General features: G+C 29.9%; 1 protein-coding gene across 2 annotated transcripts in view; it reads right to left on the bottom strand.

Moving 5' to 3' along the window:
• The window catches only part of LOC143239523 (protein tweety-like), a 46631-nt gene that overhangs the window by 11663 nt on the left and 14798 nt on the right, over positions 1 to 20170 (bottom strand). For both annotated transcript variants that reach the window (XM_076480675.1, XM_076480676.1), the window contains 3 exons: positions 14766 to 14838; positions 10113 to 10182; positions 4215 to 4270 (listed from right to left, as the gene is read on the bottom strand). In XM_076480675.1, coding sequence (XP_076336790.1) covers positions 4215 to 4270; positions 10113 to 10182; positions 14766 to 14838 — 199 coding nt within the window. The remainder of the gene's footprint in view (positions 1 to 4214; positions 4271 to 10112; positions 10183 to 14765; positions 14839 to 20170) is intronic.

Genomic DNA, 20170 nt, shown 5'->3' with positions numbered 1-20170 from the left:
GCATGGGAAGTAATCTCAATGGCTATATCACGAACAGTCTTTGATTTTGGGAGAATATAGCTATGTTTTGATGTATATGTTTCCACCAAGATATCCCCATAACTAAGCTTCTTAACTAACTTCAGATAGCCAGCAAGCCCCTTTAATCCCTTCTAAATAAAAACACATTTGCCCTAAAAGTTTGTTTAATAACGAATGAGAATGAAAAAACATGGTACAGGTGCATTTTGGGATAGTGATTGCTATTGAGTATTCTAAATATGGTCTCTTTCCAATCATCGAGTTTTTTTGGTGGGGAGGTCACTGGGTGTAGAATCCATACAAAATTGAGAAACTTCAGTGCCCATTCACTCCACCCCCCCCATGAAGTCCTAAAAGTGGTGCACTACAGTTATCAAGCAGTGACATCAGGATTTCAAGAGCACTATACCAGCATCAGACACAATGTCTACAAAAGCCATTGAGGATGTCTAATGTTGGTACTTTGTTGACCCTAGTCCAATAGAATCAGCCAATTAACCCTTGAGGAACCACTCCAAGACCACCTGTCTACAGGAATTCAAATCCAATGTGGTTTGTTAACTCTTTCACAATGGACCACGAGTCAAAGGTCATGTCATGGCGTTTGTTGACCTCCATTCAAAATTTTATTGAACTAATATTTTATGAATTTATCTCAAGACGTTTGGTATTAAATTGTAAATAATACATTATTTACTTTCTTAATTTAAAGGTGAATATTAAAAGAACCCACCTAAATATATATTTTATGAGTCATGTAATATGTTGAATATAGCACTGTTTAAAAATAGATGTTTGTGATGTCAAAATAGTAAGTCTATAGTTTTGTGCAAATTAGGAACTCAGATTATTAATATTGACAAGCTAGAATGTAAAATAAGAACCTCATATCTTTTTATTTTACTGAGATATGGCTCTGGTACTGAATAAAACACAGTGGGCCTGTTTACTTCTTTCTGTTTTTTGAAACAGTCCATAAAATATACTTACTACAATATATGACTTTGGGATAACCAATCAACAGCTGAAAATTTCTCCTGGAGGTTTTCTCAGCCATTTTAATCTGTGAAAAGGCTACCACATTTTTTCATAGCAAAATTTCAAGAATGTAGGTTGTGTTTTTAGTCTGCTCAAAGTTTCATATTTTTTTAAACCTAAATATATCTTAGTTTGTAACTTAATAAATTATAATAGACTTCTGTGGTATCAGTAGAGCTATTTATATAAATTATAATAGACTTCTGTGGTATCAGTAGAGTTATTTATATAAATTATAATAGACTTCTGTGGTATCAGTAGAGTTATTTATATAAATTATAATATACTTCTGTGGTATCAGTAGAGTTATTTATGATTTTTTGGTTATTCAACTGTATGTATAAAAAAACCTAATATAATTTCTCTTTGATATCCACCACAGGCTAAATTTTAAAAGGTTTAGCTACCTATGTCCAGCAGCAAATGAGTTCAAAGGTCATAGCTAGAAGAGAGAAATGTTTGCTTCACTTCTGTATTCTAAGTTTTAAGAAAAATAAATTTAATAACTCATTTCAAAATAGTAGTGATCTGTATATATATATAATGTATAATAATTAAAATGTGACTGTATAATACAATATACTAATCCACTAAAACACAGCTAATACAGGAAAGATTAACGGTCATCCTTATATTACTGGATACATAATATGAGTGAATATGCACCACATAAATACAAGTTATGTAACGTTAGCTAAGCATAACTAGAGCCCCCATTAGTACAGCAGTAAGTCTACAGATTTACAACCCTAAAATCAGGGTTTTGATTCCCATCGGTGGGTTCAGCAGATAGCTAAATGTGGCTTTGCAATAAGAAAAGCACACATCCATGACTAGAAGGTCAATATAATAAAAAATAGTAAATATATATGTCAAAATAAATAGTATTATGAGACATAAGCTACTTAGACTAAACATTTGCATTTTCCTGTTGTAATACTTTGTCATTCTAGCATGAAAGAAGCATAATTTATATTTATTTCCTAATTTTTTAATGATGGTTACAAGATTGATCAAGTGTCAGTGCCCATATACCTATAGTATAGAAAATAACATAAAAATCTTACTGAAAAAAACGTTTCAAATGTATTTAAGAGGTTTCAGATATTATGTAAGTACTATCTGAGATTTTTTAGAACACAGAATAGTTTTTTTCATCACAACATGAAATTGCTTTGCACTCAAACTAGTAAGGAAGCAGTCATGATATATTTACAAACAAATCTTCAGTAAAAATAGTCAAAACATCTAATTTTTTGTGTATAAAAAACTTGTAACATTTACTAAAGGTCTAACAATTTTTGTGAAAATACACACACTGTATCAAAGGTTACAGTGCAAATAGCTAACATATGGAAATGTATAGAATAACTGGTGTATATTATACCAAGCCTATAATGAGAGGTTTAAAGTACCACTGTGTAATGGACTTAATATTATATATTTGAAAATGCATGTAATTTCTATTGTAAAATATGTAATACAAAGTCCCACCCATTCTCTAAATTTGTAGGAAATTCACGTGTGTAAGGATCAACCACGTAAAATGCCAGTATTATTCCTACATGAAGTTTCAAGAATCTCACCTAATGAGTACAAAAGGTAACCACAATAATATTCCCACATAAAGGTTCAAGAATCTCACCTACTGAGTACAAAAGGTAACCACAGTATTATTCCCACATGAAGTTTCAAGAATCTCACCTACTGAGTACAAAAGATAACCACAGTATTATTTCCACATGAAGTTTCAAGAATCTCACCTAATGAGTACAAAAGGTAACCACAGTATTATTTCCAGATGAAGTTTCAAGAATCTCACCTACTGAGTACAAAAGGTAACCACAGTATTATTCCCACATGAAATTTGAAGAATCTCACCTAATGAGCACAAAAGGTAACCACAGAATTATTCTCACATGAAGTTTCAAGAATCTCACCTACTGAGTACAAAAGGTAACCACAGTATTATTCTCACATGAAGTTTCAAGAATCTCACCTACTGAGTACAAAAGGTAACCACAGTATTATTTCCACATGAAGTTTCAAGAATCTCACCTAATGAGTACAAAAGGTAACCATTGCAACATGTGTGGAGAAAGTATAGTACTTTTGGTTTGCTACAATCAGTATACTTTGAATCTTGGAAGCCATAATTGTAATAAGTGTTTATTAATCAGAAAACTACAGATATTTGACCAGGAACATTTATAGATTGGAAACATTAACTTTGGACGTTAATATTTCTATAAGGACATTGGATAACTTTGTTGAAGAAAGGTCAGCTTGTAGATAGCATGGGGCTAGCCATTAAGAGAAGTGTATATATGTATTAACATAGAATTAATTCACTCTCCATAAACAGTTATTACAAATCATTATTCATGGTATGTATGCATGTCAAAGACATAAGTGAATATTCAGATCCCAGAAGAAGTAAACTGCAGATACAGAACCCTCACCACATATAGGAATTTACATATGAGTGTATCAAACTTGAGAAAGATCCATAAAGGTACAATACTTCAGGTGAGAAAAAAAAAATGAAGACATTTATTCAAGACTAGAGATTTTATATCTAAAAATATGTGATAGTCTAAACTCAGCCCAAACTATAGAAAGTGAAAAACAACTGAGCTATCCTCCTGTTAATACCAAACAGTACAACACACTACTGATTACAGTAGCTTAAATGTCTAGTATAAATTACTTTTGATTTGTTTCTGTATAAATTTAAATATTTTAAGAAAAATAACACTTTTTTCTTCTGGAAAATGTGATAAAACATCAACATGGTTACTCTGGTTTGTCAGTATTTCATTCAGAATACTAAAACTTAACATATCAAATCTTTAGGTACAAAAGAAGCACAAGAAAATGTATACTTACAGTATATATATATATATACTGACAATATATATATATACTTCCAATATATATATATATATACTGACAATATATATATATATATACTTACAATATATATATGTATACTTACAATATATAAATATGTATACTTACAATATATATATATGTATACTTACAATATATATATATGTATACTTACAATATATATATATATGTATACTTACAATATATATATACTTACAATATATATATATGTATACTTAAAATATATATAAATATATAATTACAATGGTAAATGGATTATCAACCATGTGATCACAATGTAGGTAGTAAGATACTACATCTGTATCAAATAAAGATTGGATATAAAATGATGTGATAGATAGAATAATAGAAAATCAAGATAAAGACATAACTATACAAAGCATCAGAACTGTATATAGGAATGTACATAGAGGGGGTGGACAATAAAAACTGTATATAGGAATGTACATAGAGGGGTGGACAATAAAAACTGTATATAGGAATGTACATAGAGAGGGTGGACAATAAAAACTGTATATAGGAATGTACATAGAGGGGTGGACAATAAAAACTGTATATAGGAATGTACATAGAGGGTGGACAATAAAAACTGTATATAGGAATGTACATAGAGGGGTGGACAATAAAAACTGTATATAGGAATGTACATAGAGGGGGTGGACAATAAAAACTGTATATAGGAATGTACATAGAGGGGTGGACAATAAAAACTGTATATAGGAATGTACATAGAGGGGTGGACAATAAAAACTGTATATAGGAATGTACATAGAGGGTGGACAACAAAAAACTGTATATAGGAATGTACATAGAGGGGTGGACAATAAAACTGTATATAGGAATGTACATAGAGGGTGGACAATAAAAACTGTATATAGGAATGTACATAGAGGGGTGGACAATAAAAACTGTATATAGGAATGTACATAGAGGGGGTGGACAATAAAAACTGTATATAGGAATGTACATAGAGGGGGTGGACAATAAAACTGTATATAGGAATGTACATAGAGGGGTGGACAATAAAACTGTATATAGGAATGTACATAGAGGGGTGGACAATAAAACTGTATATAGGAATGTACATAGAGGGGTGGACAATAAAACTGTATATAGGAATGTACATAGAGGGTGGACAATAAAACTGTATATAGGAATGTACATAGAGGGGTGGACAATAAAACTGTATATAGGAATGTACATAGAGGGTGGACAATAAAACTGTATATAGGAATGTACATAGAGGGGTGGACAATAAAACTGTATATAGGAATGTACATAGAGGGGTGGACAATAAAACTGTATATAGGAATGTACATAGAGGGGTGGACAATAAAACTGTATATAGGAATGTACATAGAGGGGTGGACAATAAAAACTGTATATAGGAATGTACATAGAGGGGTGGACAATAAAACTGTATATAGGAATGTACATAGAGGGGTGGACAATAAAACTGTATATAGGAATGTACATAGAGGGGTGGACAATAAAACTGTATATAGGAATGTACATAGAGGGGTGGACAATAAAACTGTATATAGGAATGTACATAGAGGGGTGGACAATAAAACTGTATATAGGAATGTACATAGAGGGTGGACAATAAAACTGTATATAGGAATGTACATAGAGGGGTGGACAATAAAACTGTATATAGGAATGTACATAGAGGGGTGGACAATAAAACTGTATATAGGAATGTACATAGAGGGGGTGGACAATAAAACTGTATATAGGAATGTACATAGAGGGGTGGACAATAAAACTGTATATAGGAATGTACATAGAGGGGTGGACAATAAAACTGTATATAGGAATGTACATAGAGGGGTGGACAATAAAACTGTATATAGGAATGTACATAGAGGGGTGGACAATAAAAACTGTATATAGGAATGTACATAGAGGGTGGACAATAAAACTGTATATAGGAATGTACATAGAGGGGTGGACAATAAAACTGTATATAGGAATGTACATAGAGGGTGGACAATAAAACTGTATATAGGAATCTACATAGAGGGGGTGGACAATAAAAACTGTATATAGGAATGTACATAGAGGGGTGGACAATAAAAACTGTATATAGGAATGTACATAGAGGGTGGACAATAAAAACTGTATATAGGAATGTACATAGAGGGGGTGGACAATAAAACTGTATATAGGAATGTACATAGAGGGGTGGACAATAAAACTGTATATAGGAATGTACATAGAGGGGTGGACAATAAAACTGTATAAAAAGGAATGTACATAGAGGGGTGGACAATAAAACTGTATATAGGAATGTACATAGAGGGGTGGACAATAAAACTGTATATAGGAATGTACATAGAGGGGGTGGACAATAAAAACTGTATATAGGAATGTACATAGAGGGGTGGACAATAAAAACTGTATATAGGAATGTACATAGAGGGGTGGACAATAAAAACTGTATATAGGAATGTACATAGAGGGGTGGACAATAAAAACTGTATATAGGAATGTACATAGTGGGGGTGGACAATAAAAAAGTGACCTTCCTGAAAATCTTGTTAATTTGTTATATCTCTTATTAGGTAACAGAAAAATATGTAATAACTACATGCTTTAAGAACATGCTCAATGAAATCGATTCACATATTATCTCAGATCCTAATTTTAACATTAGCTTTTGTTAGAATCAGAATGTTTTCATCATTTTAGTTGCATGTTCTCATATAAAATGTTGTTCACGTGCCGAAGTTTCTTAGATCTTATGCCAATTAACCTACAAAATGATCGAACAGGTTTCTCTGCAATAAGTGAATGTAAAAATTAAACTTAAAATAACACAAACCAGTTTCACAAGTTAATACATAGTTGGTATTCCCTTAGGTTTCAGTGCTGCTTCACATTGACATGGTATACTTTCAATTAGTTTGTACAGACATTCATCAGTGATTAACTGCCATCCTTCTTTGAGTACATCAAAAAGTTCATTTTCCAAGTTTGGCTTGCCATCTTTCATTAATCAGTTTAACTCGGCCCATAAATTTTCAGTTAGATTGATATCAGGTGACTGACCTGGCCATTCCATAAGATCAATTATCTTACTTCAAAGATATCTTTTAATGATTCCACAACTGCAGAGAAACTTATTTAATCATTTTGTAGGCCAACTAGAATAAAAAGATCTGAGAAACTACAGCACGTACAAAACAATTTCTTGATAAAATGTAAGTAATGTCAAGAAAAATTCAAGTGTTTACCAAAACCAGTGTTTAAATTAGGATATGAGATCTTATATGAGCAGATCTCATTGAGTGTGTTTTAAAAAACATATAGTTTTTACATCTTTTTCTGTTATCTATTAAAAGATAAAACAAATTATGGAGACCACTATTTTTTTCCAACCCCTATAAGTATATCAATTATGCAGATTGTAAAAAGTTAATTTCAAAGAAACATTTTTTATTAATTTGGTGTATGTGTACAAGATTTAATATTATAATTTCTCATTCACAGCCATCTCAGTTAAAGTTATAAACCTACGTGATTTGAATGTTTAAAAAAAAATTGTTATCAACAACCATCTTAGTAAAAGTTATAAACCTACATGATTTGAATGTCAAACTTTGTTATCAGCAACCATCTAAGTTAAATTTATAATCCTAGATTATTTTAATATTAAACTTTAATATCAACAACCATCATGATTTGAATATTAAACTAAACTTTGTTATCAACAGACATCTCAGTTAAAGTTATAAACCTACATGATTTGAATGTTAAACTTTGATATCAACAACCACCTCAGTTGAGGTGTTATTAGTAGTTTTTATAATCACAACCTATTTACAGAAAGAATTTCTAGGAAATAAAAACAACAATAAATTAAACAGACATTATATCATGTATAGTGTTAAAAAGATACAGAAACAATATGTTTATGTTATGCAGTTGTTATTATACAATGTCCAGTCAAAGGTATGCAAACAAATTGGACATTTCTTCAACACTTGACATGTCCCACTCAGCATGCTCTACAATGAATCTGGACTCCCTTTCAACATTTGACATGTCCTACTCATCATATTCTACAATGTACCTGGACTCCTTTTCAACACTTGACATGTCCCACTCAGCATGCTCTACAAAGTACCTGGACTTCCTCTCAACACTTGACACGTCCCACTCAGCATGCTCTACAAAGTACTTGGACTCCCTATCAACACTTGACATGTCCTACTCATCATATTCTACAATGTACCTGGACTCCCTTTCAACACTTGAATGTCCCACTCAGCATGCTCTACAAAGTACCTGGACTCCCTATCAACACTTGACATGTCCCACTCAGCATGCTCTACAAAGTACCTGGACTCCTTTCAACACTTGACGTCCCACTCAGCATGCTCTACAAAGTACCTGGACTCCTATCAACACTTGACATGTCCTACTCATCATATTCTACAGTGTACCTGGACTCCTTTCAACACTTGACATGTCCCACTCAGCATACTCTACAAAGTACCTGGACTCCTATCAACACTTGACATGTCCTACTCATCATATTCTACAATGTACCTGGACTCCCTTTCAACACTTGACATGTCCCACTCAGCATGCTCTACAAAGTACCTGGACTCCCTATCAACACTTGACATATCCTACTCATCATATTCTACAATGTACCTGGACTCCCTATCAACACTTGACATGTCCCACTCAGCATGCTCTACAAAGTACCTGGACTCCCTTTCAACACTTGACACGTCCCACTCAGCATGCTCTACAAAGTACCTGGACTCCCTTTCAACACTTGACATGTCCAACTCAGCATACTCTACAACAATCTCAGTATTTTAAATAAATAGATATTTATAATAAATAGATACCAAATAGATATTTCAGTAATGTTTACATCTGTGCAACATGAAAAACTGTTAAATGAATATGAGAGAAATTGAAATTATTGTAAGATTTACAATGTGTGTAGAATAACTGATACATGAAATAACTACAATGGTTGGTTTAGTTAGATATGCAACAATATCTAAAAATCTGGGAAAATTGGTGCCAAACACTTTCTGGAAATGTGAGGAAATTAAATTCATTTTTAGAACAAATTAACGACAATTTAGTACATTCAGTCTAGCCACATGAGAACAGACACCATCTAATTAACGATACTTTAGTACATTCAACCTCGCCACATGAGAACAGACACCATCTAATTAACGATACTTTGGTACATTCAACCTAGCCACATGAGAACAGACACCATCTAATTAACAATACTTTAGTACATTCAATCTAGCCACATGAACAGACACCATCTATAAGGTCTTCAGAAGGTGTTCTCCTTGAATTTGTATAGGTTTGATAGACTCAGAAAGGAAACACTAATCAACATTACTTTGTTTAACTTATATCTTAATGGCTGGTTATGATGAAGGAAAAACAACCATCTTCCCAGATTTGAAGTGATGGGCAAACTTCAGTCTTCTAATGATTCAACCATTATGCTGAGAAACACTGTAGTGAAGGTTTTGTAGTGTAAGCTGTATCATGTACAAGTATAATCTACAAAGCACTTAGTAGTCTAAGGTAAATATCAAAAGATTTGCTAATTATATTCAGAAGCCATGTAAGTATAACATATAACAGGGAAATACATTTATAAAACATCTAAGACTGGATTACATTATGCCACAAATGTTCCATCTGGGAATGTACATTAGCTGGGACCAAACATTTCATGTTGTAATTATATATCTAACTGTTTTTTATTCCTACAGCTATTTTAAATGAAGGATATCTCAAAAATGAATATATAAGATAATGTGTAAAACCACGAACAGTTTCACCTTAACTATATTAAACTTCTATGGTAATATCTGGAAGAGACATCGTCATATCATTCTGGTCACTATCATAAAGCAAATGACACAGCTGCTCAGAGTTATAAACCAGAAGTTATATTAAGTCATCTCTCTATAATGGTATGTTGAGATACTCTTGGCAGAATAGAATAAACAGTATGTGTGATCTTACATCTGCCAAAAAATACTTTATTTATAAAGAATATATTTCTTAAGGAAGTAAAACAGATAAAAATCTATCAGTTAACACAAATAGTTTTCTTTAGGTTAGTACTAGTTTCCTACTGGTATTGATACTTGATTGAGCTTGCTTATACAAGAATGGTTCTGGATGCACACAGAAGTCAGAGACAGCCTAAAAATAAAAAAAATACATCAGAAATAAGTCTATGTTGAAATATTTATACTTCTTATACAAAGTGTCTTTTTGTGGTATGACTTACTTTACTATAGTATCACGATAGTAGTCTATTGTTAGAGTATCTCTAAAATTTTCACTTTACTCTTGTGAAAACCTTCATTTCCTGCAGAAGTGTGTTGAATAGTAGAATCTTTATAATCTGACGTTACTAATGTTCAAGTCTGTAACCACTGACAATAATATTTACGTGTTTTTCTAGATTAGATAATAAATGAATTCAGTGTGACGTTAAAATTTTTGTGTAGATGTCACTACAACACGGATTTCTCACAAACCCAAACATTCAGGTCTTGATAAAAGTTAATTAATAAATATGAAATAAAAATGTTTAACTGAGACTTTTGAGCATCCACTCAGTTTCAGTAATTTAGTAACTGACCAATGGCATTTCTCCATCTTAATTAATGAAATTAACCAATGAAACTTTGTCATTATAACTGACTGCCACTTGGACTCCCACAAATAAAGCACCTGAATAACTACACAATATAATTTCAACAGTGCTATCATCATATTTGCTCCTAACATCAATTTCTAAACAGCTTGCCATCATAGATGAGATAAAGGGGCTACCCAATCATCCATATAGACAAAAAATGTGGCATCACTAAGTGGCTACTCAGACATCCATATTGAAAAAAATACACACAAGGCATCAAAGTTGCAAACAAGAAGACGAATTTTTGCAAAGTTTCCATGGAGATAAATGAATATGAAAAACAAACAAAGAAGACCTAATTATCCAACAAGCAACTGAACAAGACAGCTTTCATATGGTTCAATCAACAGCAAATTGATGCAGTAACAATATCTGAACCAATTCTCCAAGCAAAAGTTTGTGTGTAATTAAGCACAACACTACACAATGTGTTAGCTCACGGGTGACTATTTTAAATTTAAAAGTATTTTTACTTGATATCATTAATCCAATTCTTCCTTGTTTTAAGCACCACTGTCTTCATGTTGCTTATGGTCTTGTGAGGATATCTGAACAATTGTGTGTACATTCAATTTTATACTCACATTATATTTACATTTTCTTAATAAAAGTGAGTTTGTATGTAAATCCACATAAGTTGTCTTGTTCTTTGTATCATTCATTCATGGTTTTTGGCAGTTTGGGGTTGAACAGGATGTCAATGAACATGTTGAGAACCCACCTTAAGTGGTAGTGTGACAGGACATCAGTATAATGCACCAAAGTCATATTGCAGTCCCACAATATAGATCTTGACTTCTGTGTTATAGAATACACTTCTGTGTATTCACCTTATTTGCCAATCATACCTAATGTATCTTCAGCCTTTAAAAATATATTAATCTAACATGAAATTATATTCTGGAACAATCAGAAACTATAAGCAAAATTTCAAATCTGTAGTCTTTTTCCTAAGTGTTGTAAACTTCCTTAAATAGAAGTACATCAAACACTACCTATCTTGGAATCTCAGTATAGCTAACACATCTTAGAGTATCGGTAGATTGAATACATCATTATTCTAGAACATCAGTACACCAAACACATTATTTCCCACCTATCATAGAACATCAACATATACATCTTTCCCAACAATCCTAGAACACAAGTACATCTAATACATCATTTCATAACTATTCTAGAACATCAGTATATTCAACACACCATCCCTTATACATTTGTCAGCTACCAAAGGAACATCTAAGTATACATGTAGAAACCTAGGAATATCTTCTAGTTAATACAGATTGCATCTGCTAAACAAACAATAATGAGTTTTAAATCCATGTATACATGTAGAAACCTGGGAATATCTTCTAGTTAATACAGATTGCATCTGCTAAACAAACAATAATGAGTTTTAAATCCATGTATACATGTAGAAACCTGGGAATATCTTCTAGTTAATACAGATATCATCTGCTAAACAAACAATAATGAGTTTTAAATCCATGTATACATGTAGAAACCTGGGAATATCTTCTAGTTAATACAGATATCATCTGCTAAACAAACAATAATGAGTTTTAAATCCATGTATACATGTAGAAACCTGGGAATATCTTCTAGTTAATACAGATATCATCTGCTAAACAAACAATAATGAGTTTTAAATCCATGTATACATGTAGAAACCTGGGAATATCTTCTATTTAACACAGTTTTCATCTGCTAAACAAACAATAATAAGTTTTAAATGTTATTCTGAAGATATTTTACATGATAATTGTTTTCTACAAAGGCTTGAAAATATTATGTATGAATGTTATATCAAAATTAACTCACAATAGCTTCTATTAACTAAAGATAAATATCTTCTTAAATTTCTAAAATTAAACAAATTCTGAAATAAAAAGAACAAAAAAATTAAATATAAATATTTTAAACATTAAAAGAAGAGATGTACATTTCCACGTTTTGAAATAAGTTAAAAAGTGTTACATTTTGGAAGTAAAGTTAATTTTAAACAGGTAATTTTCTCTAACTTACTGAACATTTCTTGTCATGTTTGTGGCTATACATTTTCTAATGCCTTTACATACAGCAGAAAATGCATCACTTACCCATAATTCTCCACTCTCCTCTTTCTATATGGTTTTACTGTGCAAACATCAGGGTATCTTATATAAGCTCTGCTTTCTTCACATAACTTTTTTTTTATTATTCACTTCTACCACTTACACAGCTGGGCTACAGTGATCCATTATTTTCTAACATCCCTTGTAGGTACAGTGATTGTGTAGATGCTTAACTTATGTACCATTCTGCATTAACTTTTGTTTTTGATGAAGACTGATATTTTTGCTCAGGCCTACTTTCCTTCAGAGCTTCCCAAACTGGATTTGTCTACTACAATGCCAGTCCTAATCCTGATGACAATTTTAATGGTCTCATTTCTTTTGCTCTCAACTGTGTTACAAATTTTCAATACTGAACCTATTTCCAACTTACTATAATATACACAAGGTGTATGTCATTATCCACATATGTAACCAAAATCCCTGCATTATTTATTGAATGGCACCACAAATAAAAACCAATAAAAAATTTCATACTTTGGATATTCAAGATCTAGACAATTAGAAAAATAGCTGTTTTATGTGCAACAATCACTTCTTTATAATACAACACAATTTCAAATGATAGTAGTTACAATAAGAACACAACTTTCACTAGGCCTGCATGTCAGGATTTAATTATATCTTTATTGATGCAATTTTCAAATGTTGTACTCAGAAGCTGAAAGTCTTAGAAAAACTATTATTTTTTCATTAAATGGTAGCACATTTAATATATAAAAACATTACAGTTTATATCATCCAAATGTATGAAAATTTGAGCTTGAATGATTTTAATACAAGTTTTGTGTGACTAAGTTGTTTTGTGTGACTAAGTTTTGCGTGACTAAGTTGTTTTGTGTGACTAAGTTTTGCGTGACTAAGTTTTGCATGACTAAGTTGTTTTGTGTGACTAAGTTTTGCATGACTAAGTTGTTTTGTGTGACTAAGTTTTGTGTGACTAAGTTGTTTTGTGTGACAAAGTTGTTTTGTGTGACTAAGTTTTGCATGACTAAGATGTTTTGTGTGACTAAGTTTTGCGTGACTAAGTTGTTTTGTGTGACTAAGTTTTGCATGACTAAGTTGTTTTGTGTGACTAAGTTTTGTGTGACTAAGTTGTTTTGTGTGACAAAGTTGTTTTGTGTGACAAAGTTGTTTTGTGTGACTAAGTTTTGCATGACTAAGATGTTTTGTGTGACTAAGTTTTGCATGACTAAGATGTTTTGTGTGACTAAGTTTTGCATGACTAAGTTGTTTTGTGTGACTAAGTTTTGTGTGACTAAGTTGTTTTGTGTGACAAAGTTGTTTTGTGTGACTAAGTTTTGCATGACTAAGATGTTTTGTGTGACTAAGTTTTGCATGACTAAGTTGTTTTGTGTGACTAAGTTTTGCGTGACTAAGTTGTTTTGTGTGACTAAGTTTTGCGTGACTAAGTTGTTTTGTGTGACTAAGTTTTGCGTGACTAAGTTGTTTTGTGTGACTAAGTTTTGCGTGACTAAGTTGTTTTGTGTGACTAAGTTTTGCATGACTAAGTTGTTTTGTGTGACTAAGTTTTGCGTGACTAAGTTGTTTTGTGTGACTAAGTTTTGCATGACTAAGTTGTTTTGTGTGACTAAGTTTTGTGTGACTAAGTTGTTTTGTGTGACTAAGTTTTGCGTGACTAAGTTGTTTTGTGTGACTAAGCAGCACAACCTGAACAAATTTCCAATGCACTTCCCAGAAAAAAAAATTCTTTTCATGAACATTTTTTTTTCTAAATTTTTTCAAGGAAGTAAGAATACTATGATTAATAAATACTAGCATAAATATCAGTGATTCTGCAAGTTACATTAATTATGAATATGTAATGCACATTCTGCAATGTGTAGAGGGCATTCAGAAATATTTACCTGCATGCTTTGTTCACAGAATGAGTTAAATTCAACAAAAAATATTTTTATTAATTCAGAAATCAATCTACCTGATTTGAACAACAAACTTACAAAACAAAGTCCCAAGTAAAGAGACACAAGAACCCAGCACAGGACCACTGACACAATCCCCATCACAGAGAAACTAAAATGAGAAAAATCAAAATAACCTACTTTAAACTGTGTGAGAATTTTGTTTCATGCTTTGAAATTTGACTCAATATGAAAAAATAGTTTTTAATTTAGTATTTGTACTAGTAATTTTATTAGTACAATTACAAAGATGTGTAAAATTTTTTATACACATAACTTATAAATCACAAAACTTTCATAAACTTAAAACAAAGAGTAAAATGATGTCTCATTGAGTTTACTCTCCTGTCCAGTACTAAATATATAAAAGTTTACTCTCCTGTCCAGTACTAAATATATAAAAGTTTACTCTCTTGTCCAGTATTAAATATATAAAAGTTTACTCTCTTGTCCAGTATTAAATATATAAAAGTTTACTCTCTTGTCCAGTATTAAATATATAAAAGTTTACTCTCTTGTCCAGTATTAAATATATAAAAGTTTACTCTCTTGTCCAGTATTAAATATATAAAGTTTACTCTCTTGTCCAGTATTAAATCTATAAAGTTTACTCTCTTGTCCAGTATTAAATGTATAAAAGTTTACTCTCTTGTCCAGTATTAAATATATAAAAGTTTACTCTCTTGTCCAGTATTAAATATATAAAAGTTTACTCTCTTGTCCAGTATTAAATATATAAAAGTTTACTCTCTTGTCCAGTATCAAATATATAAAAGTTTACTCTCTTGTCCAGTATCAAATATATAAAAATTTACTCTCTTGTCCAGTATCAAATATATAAAAGTTTACTCTCTTGTCCAGTATTAAATATATAAAGTTTACTCTCTTGTCCAGTATTAAATATATAAAGTTTACTCTCTTGTCCAGTATTAAATATATAAAAGTTTACTCTCTTGTCCAGTATTAAATATATAAAAGTTTACTCTCTTGTCCAGTATCAAATATATAAAAGTTTACTCTCTTGTCCAGTATTAAATATATAAAAGTTTACTCTCTTGTCCAGTATTAAATATATAAAGTTTACTCTCTTGTCCAGTATTAAATATATAAAGTTTACTCTCTTGTCCAGTATTAAATATATAAAAGTTTACTCTCTTGTCCAGTATTAAATGTATAAAAGTTTACTCTCTTGTCCAGTATTAAATATATAAAAGTTTACTCTCTTGTCCAGTATTAAATATATGAAAGTTTACTCTCTTGTCCAGTATTAAATGTATAAAAGTTTACTCTCTTGTCCAGTATTAAATATATAAAAGTTTACTCTCTTGTCCAGTATTAAATATATAAAGTTTACTCTCTTGTCCAGTATTAAATATATAAAAGTTTACTCTCTTGTCCAGTATCAAATATATAAAGTTTACTCTCTTGTCCAGTATTAAATATATAAAGTTTACTCTCTTGTCCAGTATTAAATATATAAAAGTTTACTCTCTTGTCCAGTATTAAATGTATAAAAGTTTACTCTCTTGTCCAGTATTAAATATATAAAGTTTACTCTCTTGTCCAGTATTAAATATATAAAAGTTTACTCTCTTGTCCAGTATCAAATATATAAAAGTTTACTCTCTTGTCCAGTATCAAATATATAAAAATTTACTCTCTTGTCCAGTATCAAATATATAAAAGTTTACTCTCTTGTCCAGTATTAAATATATAAAAGTTTACTCTCTTGTCCAGTATTAAATATATAAAGTTTACTCTCTTGTCCAGTATTAAATATATAAAAGTTTACTCTCTTGTCCAGTATTAAATATATAAAGTTTACTCTCTTGTCCAGTATCAAATATATAAAAGTTTACTCTCTTGTCCAGTATTAAATATATAAAAGTTTACTCTCTTGTCCAGTATTAAATATATAAAGTTTACTCTCTTGTCCAGTATTAAATATATAAAGTTTACTCTCTTGTCCAGTATTAAATATATAAAAGTTTACTCTCTTGTTCAGTATTAAATGTATAAAAGTTTACTCTCTTGTCCAGTATTAAATATATAAAAGTTTACTCTCTTGTCCAGTATTAAATATATGAAAGTTTACTCTCTTGTCCAGTATTAAATATATAAAAGTTTACTCTCTTGTCCAGTATTAAATATATAAAAGTTTACTCTCTTGTCCAGTATTAAATATATAAAAGTTTACTCTCTTGTCCAGTATCAAATATATAAAGTTTACTCTCTTGTCCAGTATTAAATATATAAAGTTTACTCTCTTGTCCAGTATTAAATATATAAAGTTTACTCTCTTGTCCAGTATTAAATGTATAAAAGTTTACTCTCTTGTCCAGTATTAAATATATAAAAGTTTACTCTATTGTCCAGTATCAAATATATAAAAGTTTACTCTCTTGTCCAGTATCAAATATATAAAAGTTTACTCTCTTGTCCAGTATCAAATATATAAAAATTTACTCTCTTGTCCAGTATCAAATATATAAAAGTTTACTCTCTTGTCCAGTATTAAATATATAAAAGTTTACTCTCTTGTCCAGTATTAAATATATAAAGTTTACTCTCTTGTCCAGTATTAAATATATAAAAGTTTACTCTCTTGTCCAGTATTAAATATATACAAGTTTACTTTCTTGTCCAGTATCAAATATATAAAAGTTTACTCTCTTGTCCAGTATTAAATATATAAAAGTTTACTCTCTTGTCCAGTATTAAATATATAAAGTTTACTCTCTTGTCCAGTATTAAATATATAAAAGTTTACTCTCTTGTCCAGTATCAAATATATAAAAGTTTACTCTCTTGTTCAGTATTAAATATATAAAAGTTTACTCTCTTGTCCAGTATTAAATATATAAAGTTTACTCTCTTGTCCAGTATTAAATATATGAAAGTTTACTCTCTTGTCCAGTATTAAATATATAAAAGTTTACTCTCTTGTCCAGTATTAAATATATAAAGTTTACTCTCTTGTCCAGTATTAAATATATAAAAGTTTACTCTCTTGTCCAGTATTAAATATATGAAAGTTTACTCTCTTGTCCAGTATTAAATATATAAAGTTTACTCTCTTGTCCAGTATTAAATATATAAAAGTTTACTCTCTTGTCCAGTATTAAATGTATAAAAGTTTACTCTCTTGTCCAGTATTAAATATATAAAAGTTTACTCTATTGTCCAGTATCAAATATATAAAAGTTTACTCTCTTGTCCAGTATTAAATATATAAAGTTTACTCTCTTGTCCAGTATTAAATATATAAAAGTTTACTCTCTTGTCCAGTATTAAATATATAAAGTTTACTCTATTGTCCAGTATTAAATATATAAAGTTTACTCTCTTGTCCAGTATCAAATATATAAAAATTTACTCTCTTGTCCAGTATCAAATATATAAAATTTACTCTCTTGTCCAGTATCAAATATATAAAAGTTTACTCTCTTGTCCAGTATTAAATATATAAAGTTTACTCTCTTGTCCAGTATTAAATATATAAAGTTTACTCTCTTGTCCAGTATTAAATATATAAAAGTTTACTCTCTTGTCCAGTATTAAATATATAAAAGTTTACTCTCTTGTCCAGTATCAAATATATAAAAGTTTACTCTCTTGTCCAGTATTAAATATATAAAAGTTTACTCTCTTGTCCAGTATTAAATATATAAAGTTTACTCTCTTGTCCAGTATTAAATATATAAAGTTTACTCTCTTGTCCAGTATTAAATATATAAAAGTTTACTCTCTTGTCCAGTATTAAATGTATAAAGTTTACTCTCTTGTCCAGTATTAAATATATAAAGTTTACTCTCTTGTCCAGTATTAAATATATGAAAGTTTACTCTCTTGTCCAGTATTAAATGTATAAAGTTTACTCTCTTGTCCAGTATTAAATATATAAAGTTTACTCTCTTGTCCAGTATTAAATATATAAAGTTTACTCTCTTGTCCAGTATCAAATATATAAAGTTTACTCTCTTGTCCAGTATTAAATATATAAAGTTTACTCTCTTGTCCAGTATTAAATATATAAAAGTTTACTCTCTTGTCCAGTATTAAATGTATAAAAGTTTACTCTCTTGTCCAGTATTAAATATATAAAAGTTTACTCTCTTGTCCAGTATTAAATATATAAAGTTTACTCTCTTGTCCAGTATCAAATATATAAAGTTTACTCTCTTGTCCAGTATCAAATATATAAAAATTTACTCTCTTGTCCAGTATCAAATATATAAAAGTTTACTCTCTTGTCCAGTATTAAATATATAAAGTTTACTCTCTTGTCCAGTATTAAATATATAAAGTTTACTCTCTTGTCCAGTATTAAATATATAAAGTTTACTCTCTTGTCCAGTATTAAATATATAAAAGTTTACTCTCTTGTCCAGTATCAAATATATAAAAGTTTACTCTCTTGTCCAGTATTAAATATATAAAAGTTTACTCTCTTGTCCAGTATTAAATATATAAAGTTTACTCTCTTGTCCAGTATTAAATATATAAAGTTTACTCTCTTGTCCAGTATTAAATATATAAAGTTTACTCTCTTGTCCAGTATTAAATGTATAAAAGTTTACTCTCTTGTCCAGTATTAAATATATAAAAGTTTACTCTCTTGTCCAGTATTAAATATATGAAAGTTTACTCTCTTGTCCAGTATTAAATATATAAAGTTTACTCTCTTGTCCAGTATTAAATATATAAAAGTTTACTCTCTTGTCCAGTATTAAATATATAAAAGTTTACTCTCTTGTCCAGTATCAAATATATAAAGTTTACTCTCTTGTCCAGTATTAAATATATAAAGTTTACTCTCTTGTCCAGTATTAAATATATAAAAGTTTACTCTCTTGTCCAGTATTAAATGTATAAAAGTTTACTCTCTTGTCCAGTATTAAATATATAAAAGTTTACTCTATTGTCCAGTATCAAATATATAAAAGTTTACTCTCTTGTCCAGTATTAAATATATAAAAGTTTACTCTCTTGTCCAGTATTAAATATATAAAAGTTTACTCTCTTGTCCAGTATTAAATATATAAAAGTTTACTCTCTTGTCCAGTATTAAATATATAAAAGTTTACTCTCTTGTCCAGTATCAAATATATAAAAATTTACTCTCTTGTCCAGTATCAAATATATAAAAGTTTACTCTCTTGTCCAGTATTAAATATATAAAAGTTTACTCTCTTGTCCAGTATTAAATATATAAAGTTTACTCTCTTGTCCAGTATTAAATATATAAAAGTTTACTCTCTTGTCCAGTATTAAATATATAAAAGTTTACTCTCTTGTCCAGTATCAAATATATAAAAGTTTACTCTCTTGTCCAGTATTAAATATATAAAGTTTACTCTCTTGTCCAGTATTAAATATATAAAGTTTACTCTCTTGTCCAGTATTAAATATATAAAAGTTTACTCTCTTGTCCAGTATCAAAT

This window comes from Tachypleus tridentatus, chromosome 13 (genome assembly GCF_004210375.1).
Source record: "Tachypleus tridentatus isolate NWPU-2018 chromosome 13, ASM421037v1, whole genome shotgun sequence".
Taxonomy (NCBI): Eukaryota; Metazoa; Arthropoda; class Merostomata; order Xiphosura; family Limulidae; genus Tachypleus; species Tachypleus tridentatus.
Note: the sequence above shows the minus strand (reverse complement) of the source record. Positions and strands in the feature narration are given on the sequence as shown.